This window comes from Equus przewalskii, chromosome 9 (assembly GCF_037783145.1).
Source record: "Equus przewalskii isolate Varuska chromosome 9, EquPr2, whole genome shotgun sequence".
Taxonomy (NCBI): Eukaryota; Metazoa; Chordata; class Mammalia; order Perissodactyla; family Equidae; genus Equus; species Equus przewalskii.
The window spans coordinates 55903773-55931343 of NC_091839.1; the positions used below are offsets into that span (position 1 = coordinate 55903773).

The 27571-nt window shown below is 42.8% G+C and overlaps 1 protein-coding gene across 4 annotated transcripts; it reads left to right on the forward strand.

Annotated features, from left to right (window-relative positions):
• Positions 1 to 247: 247 nt before the first annotated feature.
• Positions 248 to 22960, forward strand: PRDM1 (PR/SET domain 1). 4 transcript variants are annotated; one of them, XM_070556769.1, is made up of 9 exons: positions 753 to 957; positions 2270 to 2276; positions 2361 to 2427; positions 2535 to 2788; positions 9245 to 9364; positions 12725 to 12977; positions 17917 to 19025; positions 19460 to 19588; positions 19973 to 22960. In XM_070556769.1, the coding sequence occupies exons 1-9, from the start codon at positions 896 to 898 to the stop codon at positions 20543 to 20545; spliced, it is 2574 nt and encodes an 857-aa protein (XP_070412870.1). In that variant the 5' UTR covers positions 753 to 895; the 3' UTR covers positions 20546 to 22960. The 4 variants fall into 4 exon arrangements, with proteins under 4 accessions (XP_008515075.2, XP_070412870.1, XP_008515074.2 ...); XM_008516853.2 differs by lacking the exons at positions 2270 to 2276; positions 2361 to 2427 and having other exon boundaries at positions 248 to 957; positions 2540 to 2788; XM_008516852.2 differs by lacking the exons at positions 753 to 957; positions 2270 to 2276; positions 2361 to 2427 and adding an exon at positions 2029 to 2263 and having other exon boundaries at positions 2540 to 2788.
• The last annotated feature ends 4611 nt before the right edge of the window (positions 22961 to 27571 follow it).

Here is a 27571-nt window from a genome sequence, read left to right on the forward strand (position 1 = left end):
AACATTCCCTTTAACTGAGACCGGTAATGCTCCACACTCCGCGTGCACGCTCCTCGGAAGTCTGGCTTCGGGTCTTGGGGTGGAGAGAAAAGGCAAAGAAATTGTAATCTGTAGGATTATAACTTTTTCCTAATTCCCTGTTTACTAAATAGTTGAAAGAGGGAAGTTAGTTCTGCCAAATTCGAACGGACGTTAGTTAGCAGGAGAAAAGGAAGCTTACAACTTTTTTTGTGCGAAAACTTATTTCATGGGCAACAGCTTGAGGACCAGACAGCTACATTTTATTACATTAGACGCAAAAATAATCTCACTTGCTCTTTTCAAGTAAGTTTTGTGTATTCGGTAAACTGTGGATTGGAAGCGAGGAACTAGAACATTTTTAGGTCATTTTCAGGCTTCCCTTGATTTAAGGAACGTGCGCCCCCTTAGAAAGCCTCAGGAGGAAGGAGGGCTGTCTGGAGTATTTAGAATACAATACAGCCCGAGTCAACGTTGAGGTTAAGCGCCTTCAAAGGGAAGTAGGAAGATTCCAAGTAAATGTTGAAATTCACATGCGGAGAGAGGAAGCTCTGGCGGCGCGCAATCCGGGGGAAAGCCCTGGGCTGAGCCAGGTGCGGCCACGCCCCCTCTTCAGGCGCTGGTGGGAGTGAATCAGAGGGATGGGAAATCAGCAGGGAGGGGAAAGGAGCCGCCGGTCTGGTTAACACAGACTGAAAGTGCTGCCGTGACACTCGGCCCTCCAGTGTTGCGCAGAGGCAGAGCAGCGCGCAGCACCTGTCTGCCGCCGACAGCCGGGACGCGGGCGCCCGGGCGGCCGTAGAAAAGGAGGCACCGCCGAGGTGCGCGTCAGTCCTCACCCGCGGGGGGACGCGGAGGAAATGCGGACTGTGTAGCGATGAGCGACACTCATCTCAGATGTTGGATATTGGCTTGGAAAAACGTGTGGGTACGATCTTGGTAAGGAACTTGATCTTGTTTTTAATTCTGAAATTGATCTGAAAACTTTTTTTTTTTTTTTTTTTTTTTTTTTTTGCTGCTAGCGTAGTCTCAGTAGAAACCAGAAATGCTTCTGCTTTAGGGCACTTAGAACTGTCAAACATTTATAAGACTTTTTTCCTTATGAATCATTAACCCTTTCAGTTCTAGGCATCATTGTCAATTCGTTGAAATTTCGGTAGTGGCTCCTGCCCACCCCCCCGTCATACAAAGTAACTACGCCGGCTTGGCTTCATTTTTAAATTTTGTTTTATTTTAACATTTATTTGGCATCATGACTCTGTATGTTGGAACTAAATACAAATAAGCTTGTTTACATTGTAACTGAGGAAGGACAACTTGGCATCTGACTTTTTTTAAAAAAAGAGCATGATGTTTAGGGAAAAAAAATAGAAGAATGTAAAAGCTACCTTGAAGGACTTCACAGAGTGTGATGTTTATTCTTAAGAGGAGACGTTCTTACATGGGGATGATACCCATGTTCCTACTTTTTATCAAACATATCTATATGGGAAAACATTTCAGAAGTTGTTCACCTTTTTTTCCTTTGGAAAGCACTTTTCCTGCGTGTGAGGGGGAGTTTGCCGGAAAATCCTTATCAATTTTCAAGTGGAAGCTCCTGGTAGTCTTCTGTATTTGTTACAACTTTAGTTACAGTAAACTGTAACACATCAGTGACTTCTGGGAATATGTCCACTTTCAGATTTAAATGGAAAGTGCTATTTGTAGCTGAGGGCTCCTAAAAGGAATTCTCTCCAGGGAATTCTATTGAACCATTTTGTGTTTTGTTTTTGCTTTTTCCATTTGTCGTCAGATGCCCACAAGTCAAAGAATCCTCGGGGAGCTTTCCCCCTTCACCCATTCTTCCTCCTCTTTTCCTGTGGTCCAAACGCTTTCTGAGAGGCTGCAGCTCAGTGATGCTGGCAGGATGCAGCCCTTTTCAGTGTTCCACGCAAGAGGATAAAAGAGAGCGGCAGCAGGGGGGGTGGGGGCACGAGTTGTTTTGAAAGTTGTTTTGCGTTGGGAGCTGGTGGGAAAGTTCAGTCTTCCCCATTTGGAAAAGGCAGGCTGGGTTCCGCTCCTGCACCACACGCGCTTTCCATTTTTAGCTTCATTCAGAGGCAGACAGAGCTCCTTCCTCTTCCTCTCCTTGTTTGTGACACTTTTCTGAGGCAGCTTTTCCATAGCGCTGAGGGTCTGGCGGCCATGACCCCAGGCGATCTGGGACATAGGACTGAGCGCCCACAACATTTTTCTGCTGTGAGAGGTAAAGCCAGGGAGTGTTGAGATGGTTCTGTTCATTTTTTTTTTTTCTTTCTTCCCCAGTGAATTTGCTACACTTTTTTTTTTTTTTAATCTAAGAGGAGCATTTTAAGACCTTGCTTCTTCAAGGCAATCTTCTTTATACGGCTTTTGGCTCTTACTCAACTGTACCCAGCGCTCTGCATCTGCTTTTAAAGTCTCCAGACTACTGTGTTAGTCATAACCTCTCCGAGGGAGCCACAGGACAATGGGGATTAAAGGCCTGCCTCTTCTCTTCCAGGCTGCCCCGAAGTGTAGTTTCAGTGCTGTGAGGTTTCAAGAGTTGGCAGAGGGGACCGAGGGGACCATGAAAATGGACATGGAGGACGCAGATATGACTCTGTGGACAGAGGCTGAGTTTGAAGAGAAGTGTACATACATTGTGAATGACCACCCCTGGGATTCTGGCGCTGACGGAGGGACTTCGGTCCAGGCAGAGGCATCCTTACCAAGGAATCTGCTTTTCAAACATTCTGCAAACAGCAAAGAGGTAAGCCTCTGGTTTATTGCTGTAGAAGATTGGCACCTGCCCCCAAATCTCCCTACTTGCCCTTGAGGCCTCGTATATCTGTGGCAATCTGTAAGTATCAGTAAATAATTGATCACTTAATTCACCTCTTTCATTGCTTTCTCTTTCCCTAAGTTGGTCCCCTTGCACTTCCTCCAGCTCTCTGCTGTTCCATACTAATTAGTAAACAGTTCAGTCTTTTGGCAAGTTGACACGTCTTGGAAAAGCTGAACTACAGCACGGGGTGGGGAAAATTGTCAGTGAGCTTCCAGAAAGCTACTGGCCACTCTGGACTCACTGGCCCTCGTCCCGCCATTGTACAATAGCTTGTGAAAGAGAAAACTTTTTCTTAGAAAAAAAGTTTTTCCTGTTTCTTTTGTCTCCTTTTGGTCATTAGATGGCTTTATTCTTTTTAATGAGCCAGCTTTATTAGCTGGGTTTCTAAAAATATTCTCCTAACCTTGACGTGTTTATGAACTGAAGTGATGGTGTAAATCAAGAAGAGGCTCATGTAAAAGTGTCCTCTGAACGGGTGAGCTCAGAGCCAACCACCGTTTGTCTGTGGCTGCTCCTTTCCTCTGGCCAGGCTGGCAGGCCGATTCCTTATTGGCCTCTGAAGTGGGTGCACTCTTTGTTGTTTCAAAGGGGCTGAAACCCCGAACTTGGAATGAGCAAAGGATTTGTGTTTACCCTTTTATATAATGATGAGAGCGAGGCGTGATGTTTAGCTGTGAAATAACTTGCAGAACCACCTCTTGTTTTGAGAATTCAGCTACTGTAGGGGCTCTTAACTTGTCTACTACTGGGCTCAGTTGAAGGAATCGACCCCTCTCCATTACCACAGGTCACTGTCAGTTCCATTACTGCCTTCAGAAAGTAGTGGAAAGGGGATCATTTGCTGTCAGGATTCATAGTTTGATACTAGGACGATTCATTCCAGCTGTATCAGACCGCTTTCCTCCTTCCCCAAGAAACAGCATTTGAAGGAGTCGGGCAGCCTGTTTGGGAAATACCGTGTCTCTTTCCTGTTTGTGTGTCTGAGTTCAGTGTTTTTAGTTGGGGGGCAGACTTCAGCTGTCTGAAATTAAATAGAGCAACTCTGCTTTGAGCTTCATTAAAGCTCAACCTTTTTTTTTTCCTGCTGGGAGAGTGGAGGCAGATTTTATAAAAAGCAAAATTTAAGTGTGTTTGTACATGAACGTTACCAAAAATTGAACCCCAGAGGTCAACCTTAATTATACCTCTTTCTGAAAGTAACACTCTTCTCAGTAGAAAGTCTCTTAATATGTGGCCCATGGAATCAATGTAGGATTTGTTTGGGTATTTAAAGTTTGGCTGTGGCTTTAAAAGTTGTAGTGTGTTTTTTAGCATATCGCATTTGACCAGATACTGGTTTGTTCGTAGGATTCATTTGTGCTGTGTTGCCCTGTCCAGCTCATTGGGACTGAAATAAAGACCTCCATTCTGTGGGTCATCTTTGCCTTTTAATTCTATAATGTTCTTATCCTCGGTTCAGCTCTTAGCTTAAGTTTTTCAATTTCCATCATTCTACTTAAAATCATAATTAAGGGAAGTAATGCCGTTGGATCACTTGGTCCAGGGTTCAGAAAGATAGTCACTTACTCAAAGTGTACAGTGAGAGCCAGAGGCCAGACTTGGAGCAAAATTCTTCTGACTTTCCCAGCCACTGCTTCTTGATTATGCTACACTGGCCCCTCTTGGTGTCACTGTGGTTTTATTTATCGTCTTAACATGTTTCAGACTGATCCTTTATTAAGCTTGGTTTTTTTTTTCTGTGCACACGTAACTCCCTATTTCAGTGTATTCAGCACCCAAAAAGCCACACAGTGCCTATATTCCCAAAGACGGTCCTTCAGAACGAACCTAGTAAGAAATCAGGGTTCTCTTAGCCTATTTTCCCATACTTTGTTTAACTGAAACACTTGAATAAAATAGTACATCTTCAGTCCCTAATCATGAAAACAACCAGAAAGCCAACTTAAATGTCATGCTGTCTTAAGCTTACTCTGGAATTTGTACCTGTGTTTTTTTGTTTCTCCTTTCTGCCTTTTTGGACTTTGGGAAAGGACAGCTCCCTTAAGGTGGTGAAAGAGGATTGTGGAATTGAGCCATCGAGATAGCTGCAAACCAGTTCTAGAACAGACACCTTCAGGATTGATGAAATGTTTACTGTATCATTATTCACTTAGCCCTTTCAGTCCCACGAGCTATGGAAATAGGAAAAAAACCTTCGTACGTGTAGTCTTTATCTGACTGATTTATCTTGCCCTTCTTTAAACGTGTTCATTTAAGTAGCAGAAGAGCTTAACATTATGTACTGTTGTGCTGACAGACTTGGGGATTTTTTTTTAACAAGACCATTTTTCATTATGAATTTGTGCTATGTGTCAGCACCTTTTTTTTTTTTTTTTGGTTTAAAAACAAAACATACAGACCATATTTCTGATCTTGACCCTCATTTTTAGATTTGGTGTAGAATCGTTCTGTACTTTTAATGAGGTGGTTCTTACTTCCTATTTCCAGAACTCAAACCAAATATAGACATACTATTCAAAACGTTTAAAACTTTCTTAACTGATAGGTTATTCTTCTAGGGGGATTTTCCCCTTGTCCTCCTGAAATAATCTTCTATGAATACTTGAATACAGAAAGATCAAGTTAAACGTTTATATTTTAGAAGCAGTAGCCCGTACTGAGGTTGCTTGCATTCACGAGGCGCTGTGGTTCTGTGAGTCTGACCTCCTGAAGTCGTGTGGTGAGAAACATCAGGCCCACAGGCGACTCACTCAGTGTCCATTTTGATTGAAGTCCATTATTAACTCAAGCCATCTGTAAAAAGTATCTCCCCGTAACATACAATTCCCTCTTCTTCATACTGCCTTTTATTTGGGAGACAAACTACTGATGTGTTACCTTGTTTCCTTTAATATAAAGATAATTAAGGAGGAAACCTTCCAAAAACATCTCGATTCACTCCACCCCTTTTTAAAAAATGGGGTGAATTACAGGCTGAAGTCTTAGTCCACCACAGAGTTGTAGTTATCTCAATGCAAATATCCTTATATTCAAAATAGAATTTTAATGGAATGAGTCATTTTTATGAGGGGGGAGACTCCGGGAGGGGGGAGAGATAGCTAGTAATTAAAATGGTCTTAAGGTAATTTGGGGTGGGGATGTTCCTACCACATTTAGACCTGAGTGATGTTTCTGCTTAAAACCCACTGCTCTGTGTGTGTGTGTGTACGTGTGTGTGTGTGTGTGTGTGTGTGTGTATAGTAGTCCCTCAAGGAGGAATTTGCTTTAAAAAAAAAACATATTCTCCCTGCTTCTGACTTTCATTCAGCATCCCCACTCAACCTATTCTAAGTTGTGAAATCTTCATTTTGTAAAATGGAAAACAAGCCCTGTTTTTTGTCTGGAAGCCACAGACGTCAGGGTGTGTTCTGTCACTGAAGCCATGATGGAAACAAACCTGCCCAGGTGGCGGAGGGGTCAGCTCCACACAGAATGAGCACCGTGTAGGAGCTGGGGACAAGGGAGTGTTGAGGCCCCCATCTTCTAGCTGATAGGTTTAGGGAAGGGACACAGCATCCTGTCCCCAGCAGTCATTCTTTAGGACCCTGGTCAGTTCCAGTGAAGTTTCCTTTCTGAGCGAGGTGAACACGTTCTTAATTCGTCTTTTTAGCACTGCAAAATTCAAGGCACACTCCAGGCCCCTCTGTATCATGTGCTTGCTCCGAGGTAGAATGTTGCTGGCTAAGATTCACGTCTGGGTCTTTCCAGGCCCAGAGGGAGAGCTATGACTTGGTCTTCCGCTTCCCATTACAAACAACCCCAGTTCCTACGCCCCTCCACGGTTACCTGGTCTTAAAGTTGCACCTCTTATGTCCTCTTTGAATAATGTCTCAGACGTGGATGTGAGATGAAGTTGTTTATTGTGTATTGGAGTACAGGCTGGGAATGGGTATAGATGATGAATAAGCTACACAATTCCTTCCAACCTCAAAATTGTATGATTTCGTGTCTCTGTTTATCCATATGTGTGAATTTGTATGTACCTTATGGCTCTGTGTAATAGGAACTTAAAATATTAGGGTTCTGTCCCCTTGTAAAGATAATCTAATATCGAGGCTCTTTTATTTGTTTGGGGCTTGAGGATATTCATAGACCCCTCTTCCACCACAGACCCTCTTTTTAATTGTTCTCCCGTCTTGCCTGCTGAATTGCATTTGTAGGGTGATGAATGGCAAGAGCTATTTCTAGCACTGCCTCGTAGCTTCCCCTGTGATGGGCCCATAGCAGTGCTCAGATAGGTGTTGGGTGGCTTATGTTTTCCACAAATTCATTTGTAGGAACAAGATTCTAGTTGACTTCTTTTTGAGCATGAGGAAATGTTAATGTGCTTCCTTAGTGTAAGATTGATAACTGAAGACCAAGAGGCTCGTAGGTTAAAGAATGGCTATTCGGAAGAAAACCCTGAGCTCAATGTAATGCTACCTGTTGGTAATCAAGCTCTGACTCCCGAGAGGCTGTCTGCAAGAGACTGTAATTTAAAACAAAGTTGATGAACCAGTTGAGTACCTTTCTTAAAATTACTGCTTTAAAGTGGATATGTTGAAAATATCAACTGCTAATTATTGGCTCACCAACAAATGACATTATTTGTTTTTCTTGTTTGTCATTTTAATATTATGGAATAATCAGTCAAATATGAATGCCAAGTGATTTGCGTGTCATAGAAGTCAATTCCATGAATTTTTCCAATTAATTAGGTTCAATAATGTATCATAAGCAATGAGCCTCTGAATTGCTAAGTCTGCTTCAGCTCTAATATCTGCTTTTATCTCAAGACTATTCTGAGGTACTCCTGTGCCCACTAGTTGTACTGCCAACAAATACCAATAACGACAAACTGTTATCGAAAGGGCAGATAAATGTAAATGAATGCAGAGGAGGAGGATGAAATGAACATCTGCTTTTTTCAGCTCTCTGCCAGAAATTCATAAAGGACCAAAAATAACACTCTAGCTCACCAACCTTGTTTCAACTTGTGTTAGGTATAGGAAATTTGCTTTTTTTCTGTCTTTCCAGTCGGGTTATGCTCCATTGGCTTGTATATTGCATACTAAATTGTTAGAAAAAAAATCATTGGTTGATAAGAAATGTACATGAGAAAGACTGGTCTGACACAGCCATGTAGGTGTGCTCAGTCTGTATCCGTTTTAAACAGGGGTTTAAATTCTTGATTTCATGGGTATCAGTGTGTATCATAACCAGAATTTTGGATTCCACTGTGGACATTTATTGATTGGAATATTTGGGCCTACTGTTTCAGGTACACAATTACATAGGAGCCACCAGGGATAATAAAAACTGGAAATAAATATTATCTTTTACCTCCCCTCTTGGTCCATTTCAGTAAGGTATTCAGTACGTAATTCATAGGCTGTTTTGGATGAGAAGAATATAAAAGTGGAAAAGCGAGTGAATAAAAGCCAAAACAAAACTAACTGCAAAATGTTGTAAAGGGCTCCTTCCAGAGGAGTTCTTCTGAATAGTGATGAATTGCTTCCTGATTCGTGGTTGGTAATTTTTTTTTACTCCGTTAAAGAAATTTACGATCAAGGAGGAACCAGCATAGTTAACATGTTTCTTTAGTAAGGCCCTACAAAGTCAAAATGTGTGATACATCCAGTCTGAGAAGGTCATTTCCTTAGATCTTAGAACCCACAGCTCTCCTCAGTATAAATTTCATTTCAGAGGAAGACTTTTGACCACTGTTGAGTAGAAGATGCTAGAGAGGAACAAAGTTACTTGGAAGACCTTTATTTGTTAAAGAGAATGTACAAGCTATGAAAAAAAAAAAGCCTCATCTGGAATGAAAAAAATATGATAATGTGTTTGGTTTCTGGTTCCTTAGGCCTTTGTGGAACAACCAAAGAGCGTTATTTTGGTTTCTGAGGTTAAAACTATTTTATTCCCCTCAAGTACACTGTGTTTATGGTTTGAGGGAGAAGGAGAAATAGGAAACTAAGAGCGGACTGAAAAGGTCAGATCTTGACGGTCCTATTCTGCAGTATCTGACTGTTACTCTAAAACAGAATAGTTACCCTCTCTGTTCTTCTAGCATAGAAAGTAATAATAGAAATAAAGGACCCTCAGTCACTGGAGAATAATCCTCTAGACTATTTTAATGCTTGGTTGAGTATTTGCTTATGATCTGGAACTTTAAAAGGTGGTCTTCCCTAAGGTGAAGCTCTTTGTTAATTATGTAGGCACCGTTAATGCCTGCTCTCCCTATCGTAATTTCATCATTGTTGGTTGAATTGCCACTTGACGATTCCATTTGTTGAAATAAAAAGATTGGTTAATATCTTACAGCTAAAGTAATTGTTTTGTATGTTTTACCCCCTTTAGGTTATTGGAGTGGTGAGTAAAGAATACATACCAAAGGGAACCCGTTTTGGACCTCTAATAGGTGAAATCTACAACAATGATACAGTTCCCAAGAACGCCAACAGGAAATATTTTTGGCGGGTAAGTAGGGAAAAATGTCCCAGACTCATTATGTATTACGGAAAAAAGTGGAGCTAGAATTGCTGGGTCACTTCCTTTTTCAACCTGTCCTGGGGCTCACCACAAGTATTCAGGGTCCCCATGGGCATAGGGAATTCTAAGCATGATGAAACTGGTTAAATGTCTGGTCCTGGAAACAGAGCCTATAGGTAGGTGGTTAGGGCTAGAGATATGGACTATATGTGAATCTTAATTTTTGCAATTCATTAGAGCTTTGTGATGAAAGGAAACAGTTTGCTGCTTGCTTCAAGGGAAGGCTCATTTGCATTTCTCTGCAAGGAAGTAGTAATGAGTCACCAAGCCTTAGATGTCGCCCCTTCTTGATTTCTTGCTGAGTTAACTCTAATTGAATGGAAGAGTAATCATAAATAAATTCTCTTGAAAATATAAGTGCCATTAAGGAAGGATGGGTGGAAGATGGCACTAGGGGAATGGAAATGGACCACAGGACTAGTCCTGTTGAAATGCATCTGCACCATAAAACTATTGGATTTGACAGTATGTAGGTCACTCCCATAGCAGAAGGACAATGCTTACGATCATCCAAGATGATAAGCTTTCCTATAACATCCAGCCAAAAAGTCTGGCCAATACAATTTCGCTTGGAATATCAGGGTTAGAACGGTGGACTAATTAGACAGAATCCTTGAGTAAAAAGATCCTGAATTAGGAGTGAGCAGAGAAAAAACCAGACTGCTTTCCATCTTCCCATAGCTCTCTCTAGGATATTCAGTTTCCTCAATTGAAAAATAGAGATATGCTTACTACATTTAAAAGTAATTTTTTTGTATATACTTGCCTAAAATGTACACGACTACTAGGGAACCATTATTTGAATTCTTTTAAGAAACAGCTGCATGTTAACAACAAAAATTGGATTATACTTACTTTGGTCAATATTTACCTAGAACGTTTATGTCTTTTGGACAACTATCTTTATAAAAGACTTCTGTTTGGGGATCATTCAGAAGCTATTCCTAAGAAACAAGATTTTTTATAATCCAGGAAGTTTGTGTTTTTAGAAATTTATTTTACTGTTTACCGAGCAAAAGAGAGGACTCAGAATTGTTCGCTAAGAATGGTGTGCTCACAATTTTTTATTTAATGACTATTCATGCTTAAAATATATTTACTACGTGACTTATAATGGGCAAAATGTAAATGAGGGCATTTTTGCCTTTATTGCCAATAAAGCCTTCTCAGAAATGAGCCATGGAGGTGTGTAGCTCTTGGCATTAAAGGTGTGAATGAAGACACTCCAGGGTAAGTCTCATTAATGCATGATCATTTTGAAAAAAGGCAAGAATACTCGAGACCCTCCTATCTCTGTCCCAGTGCCCTGGTACCTTAAAGATTGACTGTAAGTAAGTGAAATGCTTTCCTTGGGAGGATTTATTTGAATCAGTCTTTCACATGCAAAGGATACTGTAGGAGATAACTTCCCACATGTTGTTAAAAGCATCCTGATCTGGCTGGCAGGAATATGAACATCTGTTGTGAGGAAAGAAAAAGTTTCATGCAAATTACACAGTCAAAGAAGAGAAGGGATGTTCAAGTTGAGAAACCAGTGACATTTCTTGTAACTGTACTATGAGTCAGCACGTTTTTAATCTTCCTGATAATATATGGAAATGCAGTGAGGTGACAGGGAGCAGTGTTTATTTGACGTATGCCTTATTTTATTTTCTGGTGGGTGTGTGCGTGTGTGACTTCATGGCATCGACATTTCTGTTTTTAAACGAGTATACAGTAAATTGTAGTCCGAGGAAGGCTGACTGGAATCAGCATACCCGTAGCTTTAGAAAGCAGTTTCCGCCCAGCGAAGAGTGCAAGAGAGATGGAACCCCGTGTTCCTGGAAGTTTGCACATCAGAGTAAACAAACTTGATAGCAGAATTCACCCAGCCTTGTTCCATTTTCTCTTAACAAAACACACCGCAAAAGCTCTCACAAGCTGCTTTGATGAAGCCACATGTATTTCCCCCTTCACAATTTACAGGAAGTTACTCTTAAAAGAAAGTGATTCTGGTGTTTACTGCGCGTGTTAAAGGGACAGAGTTCCTTTTCGTTTCTGATAACGTTGGAGTGAAAGACAGCAACGATTTATAGACTGACATAGTCAGTATGTGACTAAGGATAAAGCAGTAACCTGCTGTCTGTCGGGTTAGAGCAAACTTTCTGCTACGAACAGTGCCCAACTACTTGGAGACCACAAGTTGCAGATAACCAGGTATTGATTATATGGAAATATCTTAAGTCTGAAGAAAAAGTGGTAGGTCTTAAAAAGAGGGAGAAAGAGAAACTTTCTGTGGAAGGGGAAGGAGTTTATAAAGTAGTTTCAGTAGGAATGTGTATTTTCATTTTTCCTCTTCTTACCTCGCCTTTTTACCCAGTGGCCTGAGTGCATCTGTTAATCAGAAGGAGTATTACCATAGGGCAAACTTTGATTTCTTGATTTTGCGTTGCCTTTTCTTTTCTTGCGACGTTTCTTCCTATTTTTCCAAAAACTCATGCCTGTGGCTCTGAGTGACATTTTAGCCAACCTCCTCACAGATAAGAGGGTTCTCTCTCCCCTTCTTTGACTTGAAAGAAAAGCACAAGGCCCAACCTGTTTATCAAGAGGAAAAGTGACTTCTCAGTAGACTGTCAAACTCTGGCTTCTGGCCCGGTATTCACTTTGTTATGGCAGGTGAAGTTCACCTTTGCCCCACCCAGTGTTTCCACAAAAAGGCCAGGTTCCAAGTATTCATATGAGCAAGTGTTACTTGTGGACTTGGAGGCTTGGGGGTGGAGGATGTTTGCATAGTTGAAGCCTTGGGCGGGGGTGTCAGAAACGGCAAGTACAGGGGCCATAGAAAAGTGGAGACTCGGTGGTTTGACGTACTCAGTCGGCTTGGTCTTCTACCCAGTGACTCAAAGCATTCAAAGTCAGCATAATCAGAACTGAAGTTGGTAGCGTCGCCCATTTGCCATTCTTTGCTCTGGCAAAAGTAGTACTCTGCGGTAGTTTAACCCGTCTGAAGCAGCTCCTTAAATGAAATCTTGTGTTTCATTCTTCTGTTGTTTTCCCCCACACGTGAAAAGACCATAAAACTGAAATGGAAAAGGTAACTGACAAAATGTGCCTTACCTGTTTCCGCCCTCATTTCTGCTGATTCAAGACTACTCTGGCTAAACCGATTTGGTTCTTTTTCTAGCTAGGCAACAGGGGACCAGAAATCACACAGGGTACTTGCCGTGTTTATTCTTCGAGGTGCCGTGGAAGCTTTCCATTGCTTTGGGTCTGGCTTTCTTTTACACGTGTGTCTTCTCTTTGGGACAGATCTATTCCAGAGGGGAGCTTCACCACTTCATCGACGGCTTTAAGGAGGAGAAGAGCAACTGGATGCGCTATGTGAATCCGGCGCACTCTGCCCGGGAGCAAAACCTGGCTGCGTGTCAGAACGGAATGAACATCTACTTCTACACCATTAAGCCTATTCCTGCCAACCAGGAGCTTCTTGTGTGGTATTGCCGGGACTTTGCGGAAAGGCTTCACTACCCTTATCCCGGAGAGCTGACAATGATGAATCTCAGTAAGTGGATTACAGAACAAAAAAATAAAAAATGCCAGCAATGTCAGTTCTGCCCCTATGAGCTAATAACATGTTGTTTAATTATATGGCTTCATCTGTTTAGGCCAAGTAGGTGGCTTAAACTAGGGACTAGGAAGAGGAAAAAAATTTTTTAGTCCCTATTCCCTATTAGGAAACTTGATCATTTAAAAAATCTTAAGAGCTACTCTGAGTATTTAATTCAGAAAGTTAAAGGAAGGAAATAAACGTCCAATTCTAATCTTTTCAAAAGGGGGCAGGGAGGGGTATAATGGAGATTGGTCCTGACACGCCAAGTATGCAAGCACTGCCGCGTGTACCACAGACTGCCTGGTTTGTGGTAATTTGCTGGTGCTTAAAATGTGCATTGAAATAATGTAGACATGCACATTTGGTTATCAAGTTATAGTCTGATGTGGAACATGTGAGATTGTTTCTAGAAAAACTCACAGCTATAATTTTTTCAAATATTATTCTAAATGGGTAACTCTAAAGATTTTCTATCTTAGCTTCCTTCCTTATGGTAAAAACCTAATCATCTGATCTCCTGATCAGTATTACAATAGCCGCCTATCAGTTTATCTTCACAAATTCTCAGTTTCTTAGGTTTATAACCTTTTACTTTTTTATTTGGTTAAAGTTGCTATCATGACCTCATTGCAAAGGGCTACTTTATTTTAGTCATTCTCGAGTGATCTCCATGAATGACTTAAGAATTACCAGAAAATTCCAACCTGTTGTAACTATGGTTGTGTGTTCTCAGACTACTAAGTTTTAAAGCAATTTTAAACCTTAGCTCCTTTTGGTTTAAAAGTTTCAGCACTGAAATGCTGAAGTTTTTTGTAACTGTTTTGATATCATTTCAAACTTGAGAAGTTGCAAGAATAGTGCAAAGAATTCCTACATAGTCTTTACCCAGATTCATCCATCGTTGACATGTGGTCCCATTGGCTTTATCTGAAGGCTAAATTGTTTTAGGTCACAGATCACCTTTCAGACATTTGGAATGAATGTTAATATTAACATAAATTAGAATTTTGATTTAAACTTTAGGACAGGTTAACAAACCAGTTCCTTATCCTCGTTGGGTATAAGCCAACCCTATGGCTACTTGGCGCTCGTCCCACACTACCTAGGTCTCCCTGTGACCTCGAGACTGTGTTTGTAGTTCTCTGAAAAGCTGGGGCTATATATGAAAGCTTAAGGAGCTCCCCCATAGAATCACCTTTTAAATTTGTGTTCAAGCTCCTTAGACACACACACACACAGTGCACCCTTGAGCGTCAGGAAGAAGTCTTAGAATATTTGGAGACAAACTGTCTTCCAACATGAGCACGCTGGGTATGATCAGGCCCTGGCCAAACGTGGTGGTTCCTTTCCCTCATCTCTTCAGTGCTCCCGAGAGTCTAGGTCATTCATATCCCTAGTTCCAGGCATCCCAGAAGCCCTTCAGCTGTTTCACCATCTGGATGTGCCAGGCCCGGTGCTGAGGGCCTGGTGGTGAAAGACAACTTATCTTCCAACGGGGCATCCCGCAGGAAGATGTGCTGCTCCCTCCTGACTTTCTCAGCACTGCAACTCACTTCCTCTGGAGGGTCTCCTCACGTTCCTTCAGCTTAATCATTCACGGCTTCAGAGAAAGTCTTTGATTTTTTTTTTTTTTTTTTTGTAAGCAGTAGCTCCACTTGAGGTGACCCATCTCAGTGACTTTGCACCAACCACGGAGCTTTTTGTATACTCCCTCCCTCTCTGCCAATCAGAGAAAGATTTTAAAGGCCTTGCCTTTTCCTCCAACAAAAGGCTTTGCACAATATTTTAAGATTTGAGTGCTTGTGCTTTGTGTTCAGAAGCCACTTTCATGTCTACTGTTCAGTGACACCTTTGTTCCCTCAAATAGCCCTTTTTGTTTATGCAGAATTTTTTCTAAATGGTGGTTTAACGTTTTTTGGGACTTTCATTGTCTGGTTTTCCTAGTAAAGAATGAGAGTTAACAATAACCAGTCACATTTAAGCCAACACTCCTGCTGCCGATTGTGAAACCAGTTGTCTTAGGTGTGGTAACTGATGATTGAGACTCCGATCAGGAAAATTTCCACTATTTCATCAGGCCTAATAGGTAGATTGTGTCTTCCAGTGAGTTGTGTTAGGTTTCTGCGCTTCAAGCACAACCGAGTTCTGTGCCAGAGTCTCCGTGGGCACTTCTAATGGCCATGATGGTTCAGTCGGTAGAGTTTGAGGACAGATTCAGAGCAAACTGAGGCCAAGGAAAATAACTAGCCAGAAATCACAAATTGGCATTTTTTTAAACAAAAGAAAAGGAGTAAGATCTATTAAGTTTGACTGCTACCCCACCAAGTTTTTTGGTATTTTTTTTTCCTATCTATCTAACTAGCCCATCTAGAAAACAGTTGACCAAATTATAGACTTCTAAATGTTAATCTGCTTTCTCAGTTTCAGTTGAAAACAGACTTTGTTTTGCCTACTGCAGAACTTCTAGGTTCTTTCTTGTAGTCTTGGGGGTTCTTATTATAGATCGAAAATGTGAGTCGGCATAATTAAGCCATTCAGAGCCTTCAGAAGCAGTTCACTCTTGAAATGACTCCGTCCGCCTACAGCCATTTAAGATTTAAGAACAAAAACAGATCTTGATTTTCTTTTTCATGTTAACTCAAGCTGCTGCTGAGTGGGAGAGTCAGAAATGACACCAGCTCCGCTGATTAGTCAGCTGCTGAAGGAGGATTTTTTAAAATGTGCCTTCATATAGACTCCATGATTTCCACCTCAGAACATCTTAGTGGGGCTAGCGTTTCCCCCAGATAGTGTCTTGGAAGAAGATATAAATTTATTTTTAGGAAGGCGTGAGAGAGAGCAAACATGTATTGTGGGTTTCCTATATATCGGGCACTGTGCTAAATAAATACTTTGCATAGAAAATTGTAAATTCCGGCTTTCTTGCTTCTTGGCCTAATCGTTAGCTTTGTTTCAGTTCAATAATCGAATTATCGAGGTGCTTAGTAGGGACACTTGACTAAAGAGAGGGGGGACAGTGCTGTGGATGGACTTAAACTTTTTCCTTATGGCTTTCATTTGTTGAATTTTAGAACTAAGGGAGTATTGAAGCCACAGGAAAAGTTATGAGACTTCAATGTAATTTGCCACATAAAAATGGCAGAAAGTTATGACGGTGAAGTTTCTGTATTTTCGTTTTATTAGGGAGATGTCTTTTTTTTTTTTTTTTTTTTTTTAACGTGGGCCTCTGTGGATGTCTCCAAATCATTCTTTTTCACCTCCATAAAATTCCTTCCTCTGGCTGTGAGATGCCTTGCCTATCATTTTCCAACTCAGTTTCTCTCTCTTTACCATTTCAGCTTTAAAAAACAAAAGTGACAATTTGAACTTCCTGCCTGCTGGGCCTCACTGAAAGACTGATATTGGCCTGATAAGGGGGTATTTATTTTGGTTTAGTGGCTTCAGAAATCCCTCTCCCTCAACAAGCTTTCCATCACTGCCCCCATCGGCATCTTCCCTGATAGCATCCGGGCCCTGTTTATTCTGGGGCTGCTGGCTCACCCAGGAGTAACTGATAACAGCAAGCAGGAGATAACATTCTCTGCGGGGCTCTCAAACTGGAATCGAATCTCTCAAGCCTGTCAGCCTAGAGAATAGATTTGAAGAGTTCAGAATCTGGAGTTCCACAGGGTTCATTTCTAGACCTATCAGATATCAAGCCTGGAGTTCTTTCTCAGTTTAATCAAACAGGGACTTTTTTTTTCTTAAGACGACAGATGGTACTTTTACAGAGGCTTCAGCATGGTCTCCCAAACCTGTCCTCTTCTAATGCTGTGGCCAAGACCTCTCCTGCCTCTCAGGGCATCCGTACACACAGATGGGGATGCATTCAACCTGCTCCTCGTCCTCGGGCAGGCTTGCAGTACCTGCCCTCCAATAACCACGGCTCCGTCCAAGCAGGCTGTATTTTGCTTTTGATTGCCAGGGCAGGCTGAGCCGGGATTTTTGGGCTTTCCCTGCTCTGACGGGTGTTTTCCTGAAGGCATCGTTTGGTCTGGGTGTTTGCAGAGGCAGGGCTGGCAATGGCCTGGAGAGCCTGGAACTCTCCTCCTCTTTGCTGCTGTTCCTAAATAGTATACTTACCAAGTAATAATATGCCATCTTTTGGAATAAATGCTTTCATCTTCGCTGCCTGTTTTCTTTGGTGCTCTAAGTAATTGAACTGGCTTGGGAAGGGCCTGTTGTGGTTTGGCACGGATGACTGTGTCACGCCTTATGATTCCAGGGGACAGCATTGCTGGGAGCCTGGTTAGAACAGACAAAGCCTTGATGAAATTCTCATGTTGTCAGCAAATCAGGGGGAAGGGGTAGCATCCACGTTGCTAATCTATTTGGCACAGGCAGTTTGAATAGGCTTTTATCAAATTCGTATTAAACAAGAATCAAGGCGAAAATTGATGACTGCTTGTTACTTGAAATGAGTCTTAATCTTTCACATCTAGCTCGCAGAGTGCTAATTTCCTTTAGGTAAACTGTGAACATCAGAATGACTTTTATGAACCTATGACACCCCCCACCCCACTATTTTTCCACCTCCTTTTAATGGAAGTGCTCCTGTTGTGGCTTGAACAGCACTTTTCTATCATAAGGTTTTTACCAGCGGAAACGAAAGAGTCCAAATAGGGCTATTTGTTCGATCGACGCTGTCATTGTCCCCGTTTCACTGAGAAGCAAATGGAGCTGCGTTTTGGACTGAGTGGCCCCGAGCCCTCTAGAATGAGGGGCTGGTGAGAAGCCAGGTGTCTCTTGCTTGTGGCCAGCTGGGGCCTAAGTTTTGCCCGGAGTGAGCAAGATAGGCAATTTCACTTCAGTTCTCTCCGCCCCTCTGAGTAACCACCCTTCTTTCTTTCAGCACAAACACAGAGCCATCCTAAGCAGCAGAGCACTGAGAAGAATGAACTTTGCCCAAAGAGTGTCCCAAAGAGAGAGTACAGCGTGAAAGAGATCCTCAAACTGGACTCCAACCCTTCCAAAGGAAAGGACTTCTACCGTTCGAACATTTCACCCTTCACTTCAGAAAAGGACACGGACGACTTCAGGAAAAACGGGAGCCCCGAGGTGCCCTTCTACCCACGGGTGGTCTACCCGATCCGGGCCCCTCTGCCTGAAGACTTTTTGAAAGCTTCCCTGGCCTATGGGATGGAGAGGCCAACTTACATCACTCACTCACCCATTCCGTCCTCCACAACACCGAGTCCGTCAGCGAGAAGTAGCCCCGACCAGAGCCTCAAAAGCTCCAGCCCCCACAGCAGCCCAGGGACCACGGTGTCGCCCCTGGCTCCTGGCTTCCAGGAGCCCCGGGACTCTTACAGCTACTTGAACGCTCCCTATGGCACCGAAGGTCTGGGCTCTTACCCTGGCTACGCGCCTCCTCCCCACCTCTCATCAGCCTTCATCCCCTCCTACAATGCTCCCTACCCCAAGTTCCTCTTACCCCCCTATGGCATGAATTGCAATGGCCTGAGCACCGTGGGCAACATCAACAGCATCAACAACTTTGGCCTCTTCCCAAGGCTGTACCCTGTCTACAGTAACTTCCTCGGGGGAGGCAGCCTGCCTCACCCCATGCTCAACCCAGCCTCGCTCCCGAGCTCGCTGCCCTCTGAAGGAGCCCGGAGGTTGCTTCAGCCCGAGCATCCCCGAGAGGTGCTTGTCCCGGCGCCCCACAGTGCCTTCTCCCTCACTGGGGCCGCCGCCAGCATGAAGGACAAGGCGTGCAGCCCCACCAGTGGGTCCCCGACTGCGGGCACAGCTGCCACGTCGGAGCACGTGGTGCAGCCCAAAGCTACCTCAGTGGCGATGGCAGCCCCCAGCAGTGATGAAGCCATGAATCTCATTAAAAACAAGAGAAACATGACTGGCTACAAGACACTTCCCTACCCCCTGAAGAAGCAGAATGGCAAGATTAAGTATGAATGCAACGTCTGTGCCAAGACTTTCGGCCAGCTCTCGAATCTGAAGGTAGGCCTCGAAATAGAGCAGTCCAATTGTCTGCCAGGCCCTGTACCAGTGAGTGTAGATACATGTGGTATTTAGCTTCCTTTCCACAGGTTATAAATTGCATTTTCAACGGCATGAGACCCAGGCTGGGACTAGTCAGTGTGGCTTTTACTTTCCTTTTGCCACTTCTGGCTATGTGGCTTGGGACAAGTTAGTTGTTTTCCCCTGAGTTTCTTCTGGATAAAAAAATCATGGGGCTAGAAAATCAGTTGAAAGTCCCTGCTAGCCAGTGACTTTTGTTCCTTCAGCTCAAACTAAACAAAGTGTTCTGTTTAAGACTTTGTCTGGATGCTTTTCTTAAGATGTTTGCATCATAAGTGCCTGAATCCTTGAACAGAAATGGTCGGGCTCCCAGCCGACTGAGAGCAGAGCTAACGCGTGTGGCTTCCTTCCAGGTCCACCTCAGAGTGCACAGCGGAGAACGGCCGTTCAAATGTCAGACTTGCAACAAGGGCTTTACTCAGCTCGCCCACCTACAGAAACACTACCTGGTACACACGGGAGAAAAGCCGCATGAGTGCCAGGTGGGCCGTGTTTTCTGGGTAGAACCCTTGACCTTTGTAGAAAATGTCTGAGGAGTTGCTCTCCCGTGTCATGTAGCTCATAGCTGAAACCAGAGCAAGGATCCTGCCCTCCCACAGGCTGACAGCCCTGTCCCTGCTCATGAACTGAGATAATGACACAGCCATCTTCCAGTGGGTGGAAAATGGTAGGGGAAATAAACAGCACCTCGTGCTCTGTGTGCCCACGTCGCCTTGTTTGCTTAAGGCCACACCATAGGTGCCACAGGGAGGCGTCTCGTGTCCCTCGTTGCTGGGCGTTGGTTGGCAAGCTTGCCCCTCCCATTGGCATCTCTTAATCTTCTGGTCTTCCCATCTCCCTCCTTTGCCCCGTTTGCCCATATGTAGGTTTGCCACAAGCGATTCAGCAGCACCAGCAATCTCAAGACCCACCTGCGGCTTCACTCGGGAGAGAAACCTTACCAGTGCAAGGTGTGCCCTGCCAAGTTCACCCAGTTTGTGCACCTGAAACTCCACAAGCGCCTCCACACCCGGGAGCGACCCCACAAGTGTGCCCATTGCCACAAGAGCTACATCCATCTCTGCAGCCTCAAGGTGCACCTAAAGGGGAACTGCCCTGTGGCCCCGGCCACGGGGCTGCCTTTGGAAGACCTGACCCGGATCAACGAAGAGATCGAAAAGTTTGACCTCAGTGATAATGCCGACCGGCTCGAGGACATGGAGGACAACATCGATGTGACCTCTGTGGTGGAGAAAGAGATTCTGGCTGTGGTCAGAAAAGAGAAAGAAGAAACTGGCCTGAAAGTATCTTTGCAAAGAAACATGGGGAATGGCCTCCTCTCGGGGTGTGGCCTTTATGAGTCATCAGACCCGTCCCTCATGAAGTTGCCTCACAGCAACCCACTACCTCTGGGACCTGTAAAGGTCAAACAAGAAACAGTCGAACCAATGGATCCTTAAGATTTTCGGAAAACAAAAAGTGTTTTGTTTTGTTTCTTAACTTATGACTTGGCAAGTCAGGGTGCCTATGGCAAATGCTTGTACATAATTCCGGTTCTGCACAGCTCTCCTGATGGCAGACGGTGTCCCCTCACCTCTCTGGAATTAAAGAAGGAACTCCAAAGTTACTGAAATCTCAGGGCAAAAATGAGGCAAAGACAATATATATACATATTATATATACTTATTTACATCCCCATCTATATATTTGAACCTGTGTATTTTGAATATTTGTGTGGATATTTTGCATAGCCTTCCCATTGCTAAGACTATTGCCTAGCCATAATTATTTTTTCAATGATAATCCTTCATAATTTATTATACTATCTATCATTCAAAAAGCAATAATTAAAAAAGTTTACAATGACTGGAACAATTCCTTGTAATTTGAGTATAAATGTTATATTTTTGTCTTGTGGCCATTCTTTGTAGATAATTTCTGCACATCTGTGTGAGTACCTAAGAGTTAGTGAACAAATACATTACTTCAGTCCACCTCCCTCTCTGATAATGCTTTGAAAACGAGGTGTTGGTATGGCCAGAGTTAGACAGTTGATGTATTAATTCGTAGGACTGTAATATATGAACAGCATTGTATAATTTGGGGGTATGTGTGAATTACCCAATAATAACTTTAGTAGAAGAAACAAGAAAGGGACTCTTGTATGTTTCTGTAGATAGTTGAGATTTTTTTTTCCCAGCCACAGATTTACCAGAAAGGTGACAAGAAGGCTTTGCCAACCTGTCTTCCTCTCCAAAAAGCAGGGCCACCCCCCTCCCAAAGTCATGTGACCATCCAGGGCGGTCATGGACTTTTGCATCCCAATGTATTATCTGAAAATGTGAAGAAGACAAAATGCCATGTTGAAAATCACTGAGAAATGTTCCCAAAGCACAGGTGTCATTGTATGTGTGAGGTTCGGGAGCTTGAATCTGGGTGTTGTTTTTGTTGTTGGTTTCTTGTTGTTGTGTCAAAGTTGCACAAACGTGGTGCTTTACCAGGAAGGATTGAGGTAGATAGGCCCAGGCCACACTTTAAAAACAAAAAAAAACGAAAAACGGGTATTCTCGTTGTCTTAGGGTCAAAGCGGGTAACGAACATTCCTATCCCCAACACATCAATTGTATTTTTTTCTGTAAAACTCAAATTTTCCTCAGTATTTGTGTTTTTGCATTTTATGGTTAATTTAATTGAAGACGAGAGGGCATTGCAAAGGTGTTCAACAACAATTACCTCATTAAGTGTGTCCAGTAGTGCAGGAAATGATGTCTTACCTAATGATTTGCTACTAGAGGAAAGTAAGTGTGCTCCAGAAAGACAGAATGGGTCCCATTCTATCTTTTACTCTGCTAAGCCCAAAGATGACCTGTCAGCATTCAAGGTGTAGCAAAGAATGATGTATATTTATAAATCTATTTATACCACTATACCGTGTATATATATAATATATTTATAACCACTTAAATTGTGAGCCAAACCATGTAAAAGAACCTACTTTTTCTAAGGAAAAAAAAATCGAACCCTTTCTGAGACTTTGCTTAACGCTCAATGACCTCACAATCACATTGGGGAGCTTGGGCACCCCCTTGCTGGTGTAAGAGACCCCAAAACCTTGTTGCAAAAGTGGGGACCGCGTAACAACCAGGGAGAAAGAGATCCGTTGCTTTTTCCTGTTAAAGACGATCTAAGATGGCTTTATTTTTGTCTTGCCACATTATGATTATGTGTCCCACCCAACTCACAGGAATAAAAATCCCAGTATTACTCCCTTAACCACTGTAGCTTTTCTCTCTCCCTCTCCCTCCTGCGCACGTCACTGACCGATCACTAATCAGCGTGGTTCATAGAGTCAGCATTTTGTTCTTGGCGACTCAGGTCAACCTGCAGAAAAGAACAAACAAATTTAGGATAACCCAGGGAAACCTAAGAGCCTTACCAATCTGTAAGTTGCAAAACTGACAATTTTTTACGTATCGGTGTTTGACAAACGCAGTCCTTAATTGTAGGTGAACCAAAGCAACACACACTGACACGGACACCAAATACTTTCTATTCTCAGCCACTCGTTTGTTCTCTTTTCTCCCTTGTGGGCTTTCTTACGTGTGGGAATTCCTACCAAGACCTGCACAGTGGCTTGAAACCTGCCTCTCTTTATCCTCTGACTTTCCCTCATAGGCCTCTTACATGTGAACTTTGAGCCCACAATTAACAGTGGTTTTGTTTTTTTTTCTTCTACTCAAAGTTAAAACTGACCAAAGTTACTGGCTTTTTACTTTGCTAGAACAACAAACTATCTTATGTTTACATACTGGTTTACATTGTTATTTATGTGCAAATTGTCAAAATGTAAATTAAATATAAATGTTCATGCTTTACCAATGCTTGTCTAGTGTCTTGAGTGAAGGGCCAGTGAGCGACATCTTAACCACACCGAGAGGGTGGCCCCAGAACCAATTTTGAAGGTGACACAATTTGCCTCTTTCCCACCTCGCCCACCCCCCAGTGATGACTCCTTCATCTCCCACCTCCATCGGGGACTACACTTGTGAGTGGTCTAAAGAGTTGATCTGTTGTCTCTGTCATAACAGCATAAGATTTTTCTTTAATCATGAACTATAAAAGTGTTCTCTAAGGAAAGTATTCCAAGATGGGGAAGATTTGTTTACTTTTGTTGGACTTTTGTTTGTTTTACTTAGTTGGGCCTGGGGTGGCGGGAAGGTTAGGAAGACTTGAATCAATTCCAGAAATGCCTTCCTATGGGGCACTGTGTGCCAGTGTGTGTGTGTGTGTGTGTGTGTGTGTGAGACTGAGTCTGCTCAGGGGTGAGGGGCCTTGGGGAAGCCCTGGGAAGCTGAGGCGAGGAAGACTTTGCCCATTAGTGACAGCGTTTTCGCTTCAATAGCAAGCACTGAACGCGCCACAGGGAATAAGATCTTTTGTGCTTCTGCACAGTCTTCCTGCCTGACATCCCTTGGTAGTTTTTTTCCTTCACGTCTTGACCCGGAAGGTAGATACGCTACTTGTTCATTTAAAATGAATTTCAAGAAAGCTTCTATTTTACCAGAATCTGGGCATTGTTAGTGCGAAACCCAGGGGTCACGGTGGTCTTGCCGTGCAGTCCCGATGGTCATGTGGTGAGAATGGGTCTACTTTCTTGTCCGCTGATGCTCAAGCAGAAACTGTTCGAGCAGAAACCTGTCTCCAGACACAAATAAATTTTGAGCCTCATTTGGCAGATGTGAGTAAGAGATGCTTCTAGAAAAGTGTCACTGCCCTCAACGAAAAAAATTAAAAAGCCCTTTGCAAATGGTTTTCGTACTTAACCGTGTCATCCATTACCAAGTTCGTTATTCCATGCCCCTCCTAACTGCAGTTAAGAAAATAATGCTCCTTCTTACATTCGGATACTCAAAACTGCCTGATTTTCTTTTTTAATGTTTTTTCTTTACATTCACTTAAACATCTGTGCCAAGAATTTGAAATGTTGCCAACATATAACTGTGGAGTTAAGAAAACCAGAACCCTATTGTCATAAACGTGCCAAATGGTGCTGGTTGTACTACTAAATTCTACAGAACCATTATGGTAATAATTTTTCAAAACAAAGCCCGATAAGATCCAGAGTGTAACCGTTACTGCCATAAATCATGGTTCTTTATTTGGCAAAGCATATCTTTTTTTCTTGAGAGTTATATATCTTGGGAACACTTGTGGTCTTAGCTGTTTAATGAAACGTTACATCAAAAGATAATATTCACTGGGAGCTCAAGCTGACATCCATGCTGTTGGATCCAGGCTTCATGCCGCTGTTTGTAAGGCAAGGCGAGACCGAAGACATCATGTTTTTCTGAGTTTCTCCTTAGAATAAAAGCTCTGTTCAGAAATGATGCATTCAATTCTCCACCATAAGGGAGTGTACAGAATATACGGTTCCATGGGAGTTTATGGGCAAATTTCTAGATTTTTTTTCCATTAGGGGACAGGAAACCAATTTAGTACCCATAAGTTTAAGTGAGTTTATTTCTTCGTGTGTGTGTGTGTGTGTGTGTGTGTGTGTGTGTGTGTGTGTGTGAAGCCTTCTTTAAAAGGAGATAATGGGAAAAGGCCAGAGCAGAGAAATGAAAGTAATTAGAGGCACATGGTGGAGAATTTCTAATGTAAAACCAGGCCTCTAGGATAATCTGATCTAGAAAGGAAGGCTGTGCCACAGGGGGGTGGCAGCTAAAAGAATTAATAAATGGGAGAGAAGTTACATAGAATGTGATCACTGAACCAATCCAGAAGACACTGCTATTTCCTTTAGGAGAACATGGAGCTCTTTGTCCATTTCATTATCAACTTCTGGCCAGAAGAAATCAGGTCATTCTGGGCACGGCTACCTCTCGAGTCCACTTCTGGGTGTCCTGCAGCTGCAGGAAATGTTTCAGGACTCAAGGATAAGCCTTCTATCACACCCTTTTTCAGGCTTCAAGTCCTCAGAACCCCCACGTCCATTTGCTCAAAGTGATGCTGACAGCAGCTCCTTAAATAACTGAGAAGTGATTTTAATCTCAATACTGTCTTAATCGTGTAATTTAGGCCAAAAACACAGCAAGATTCCAAAAAGTTATTTTTAACCTGATTTATGCAAATAGTCTCCATGCCCAGTTTCACAGAATACCATCAACTAACACACTGTCTCCTAGTTTGTTCTTCCTTCCAAGTGCGACAAGCAGTGAACCAGAGTTGGCCATGTACACATTTCTTTCTCTCTGAATTTAAGATAGAAGCTTTTATTTAGCATACATGTGAATGTAGTCACCTTGTCGTTTTCTCCTACCCTCATCAAGAAAGAAAGAGGAAGTGACAGATAAGTGCCAATGGGTAATTTTGGTAAGAAATTCTTCAGTGTGTTAACAAAAGGCAGTTGTCTCATGGAATTGTGGCAAAACGATTTTAGGTATCTTAAGGATTCACCTGGGGATGATAGCAACCAGCTGTTCTCCCCTGCAGTGAAGAGCAAAGCGAAGGAAATGAAATTAAACCATACCAGAAGGAACTTTGGTTTAAATCACAAAGGCTAACACCTATCTTTAGGGTTTGTAACGCAATGGGTTCCTTTCTACAGGAAGGAGGGAGCTGAGTCTCCTTCCTGGGAGGGTTTAGAGAAGACTCAGCTTGTTTGAAAGCACAGGATGTACAAGATGTTCTGGCAAGCCCTTCCTAAGTCTGTAATTCAAAGATTTCTATCAACCTTAGAAATGATCAAGCACGTGGGGACAAGATAGATAAAAGGCTTCAGTAGAGAACTTGAATTTTCTTAATGTTCCTGAGGCCTCCTAGGAAACTATGTGTATACGTGGAAGACATCTGGAGAGCTTGTCTAATTCTAAGGAAGAGTCCGTGATACCATGAAATGAAGTGTACTGTATATTTTGTAAAATATTTGAACATATATTCCATATTTGAGTTCTTCCCAGGTATCCCAAAGCGGGATGGAAAATGAGACATGGTACCACTGTCACCTAGCACCTGGCACTCTGCTAAGCTACCTCCAGGCTAGCAGCCTTTCAAGGTAGTTACTCCTTGGGAGTGAAGGGACCATCTCCACGTTCCCTCTTCCCATCAGCGTGGTTTCCCTTGAGTTCTGTGTCCCATACACACAGGCGAAGGAAGTGGGACACAGCCTCATCCCCTTCCACGTCACCCTTTCTTGCCTCCCCAGTTTTAGTATAAATAACCTGATAGTAATTTGCTATGAGACCACTCCACTAAGGAGCATGAATGGGGTGATTGAACTCCTTCTTCAGTGGCTCCCTGGACCAGAGTCTGGAAATACACCCAAGCTAGGAACTGAGGTTATGAGCTCCTGATCTGGTGGAAAGAGCAGTGACCCAGGGATTTAGAACTTATTTCCAGTCCTGGTTCAGCCCCTAGCAAACTGTGTGGTCTCAAGAGAGTCCCGGAACTTCCCTGGGCCTCCGGTTTCCTGATCCATAAAATGAAGGAGTCCTTCCTGGGCTATCTTTCCACTCTTTCGGAAGTATTACATCTCTTCACGTGCTAAGATTCCATCGTTTTCTCTTATTTCCTTTTGGTTTGTTTTCCTTGGAACTCTGACTGTTGCTATAGGCAGATATTTGTAATTTAGAGAGCAGATGTCAAAGAAAATGGAAATGAGGGGCAGGCTTATATGGAAACAACTATTGTGGCTTCTTTTGGCAAAAGAGATTGGACTCACAGAGGTCCTGCTAATTTGTGAGAACCATGAACTTTCCCCAGGAATTAATATGCTCATCTGAAAGGAATCAAGATTCTTTTAATGGAAATAATGGCTTGTGCTTAAATAAAACCTCTGCTAGAGTCAAGTACCGTGAATTCTAGGATGTTTAGTTTAGTGGGTTTTTGTTTTTTCTTCTTCGTCCTTTTTTTTTTTTTTTCCAAGGAAAGGCATGCTTGTAATAAGACTGGGAAAGATTTAAGTTTGTGGCCACAAAAAAAGGCAAGAAGGACAAAAATACCAGCAGCTCAAGAAGAGAATGAGAACCCGATGAAGAGAACCCAAGAAGACGTTGAAAGGAAACATTCTGGTTAGCAAAGCAGTCGAGGCCCCGATGCTGTTTTAACGGTTCAAGGTTTAAAAAAGGGAATAAAGAAACATAAAGCAGAGAGAGGGTGGGGGAGAGAGAGAAAGGTTAAGCCAAGACAGAAACTGTGAGTAGATAGATGTGAAAGGGCCTGAAAATAAGTGAAAAGTGAAAAATTGCTTTATGAATAAACCGTTAAAAAATAGTGAGTGAAAAAGCAATTGTGCTTCCAGTTATTACTGAATCACAAGCTCGTGGAAGCCAGAGGCTGACCTGAGCCACGGCTCCGTGCTTAACCTACATCGCAGCAGTTGGTGCAGGGCCGTTCCTGTGGGCGGACACAGTTTTCTACTTGAGTGTCAGTTTCATTGTGGTTGTGCTCCTTCACAGACACATGTGGGCCATTTTACCGCCTTGAGC

What these genes read in the sequence shown, in the direction of transcription:
- PRDM1 (XM_070556769.1), top strand. Translation starts at nt 896, where the DNA reads ATGAGCGACACTCATCTCAGATGTTGGATATTGGCTTGGAAAAACGTG. An exon ending in TTTTGGCTCTTACTCAACTG is followed by an intron (nt 2,428 to 2,534) that starts TACCCAGCGCTC and finishes TGCCTCTTCTCT; the next exon opens with TCCAGGCTGCCCCGAAGTGT. An exon ending in AAAAGCCGCATGAGTGCCAG is followed by an intron (nt 19,589 to 19,972) that starts GTGGGCCGTGTT and finishes GCCCATATGTAG; the next exon opens with GTTTGCCACAAGCGATTCAG.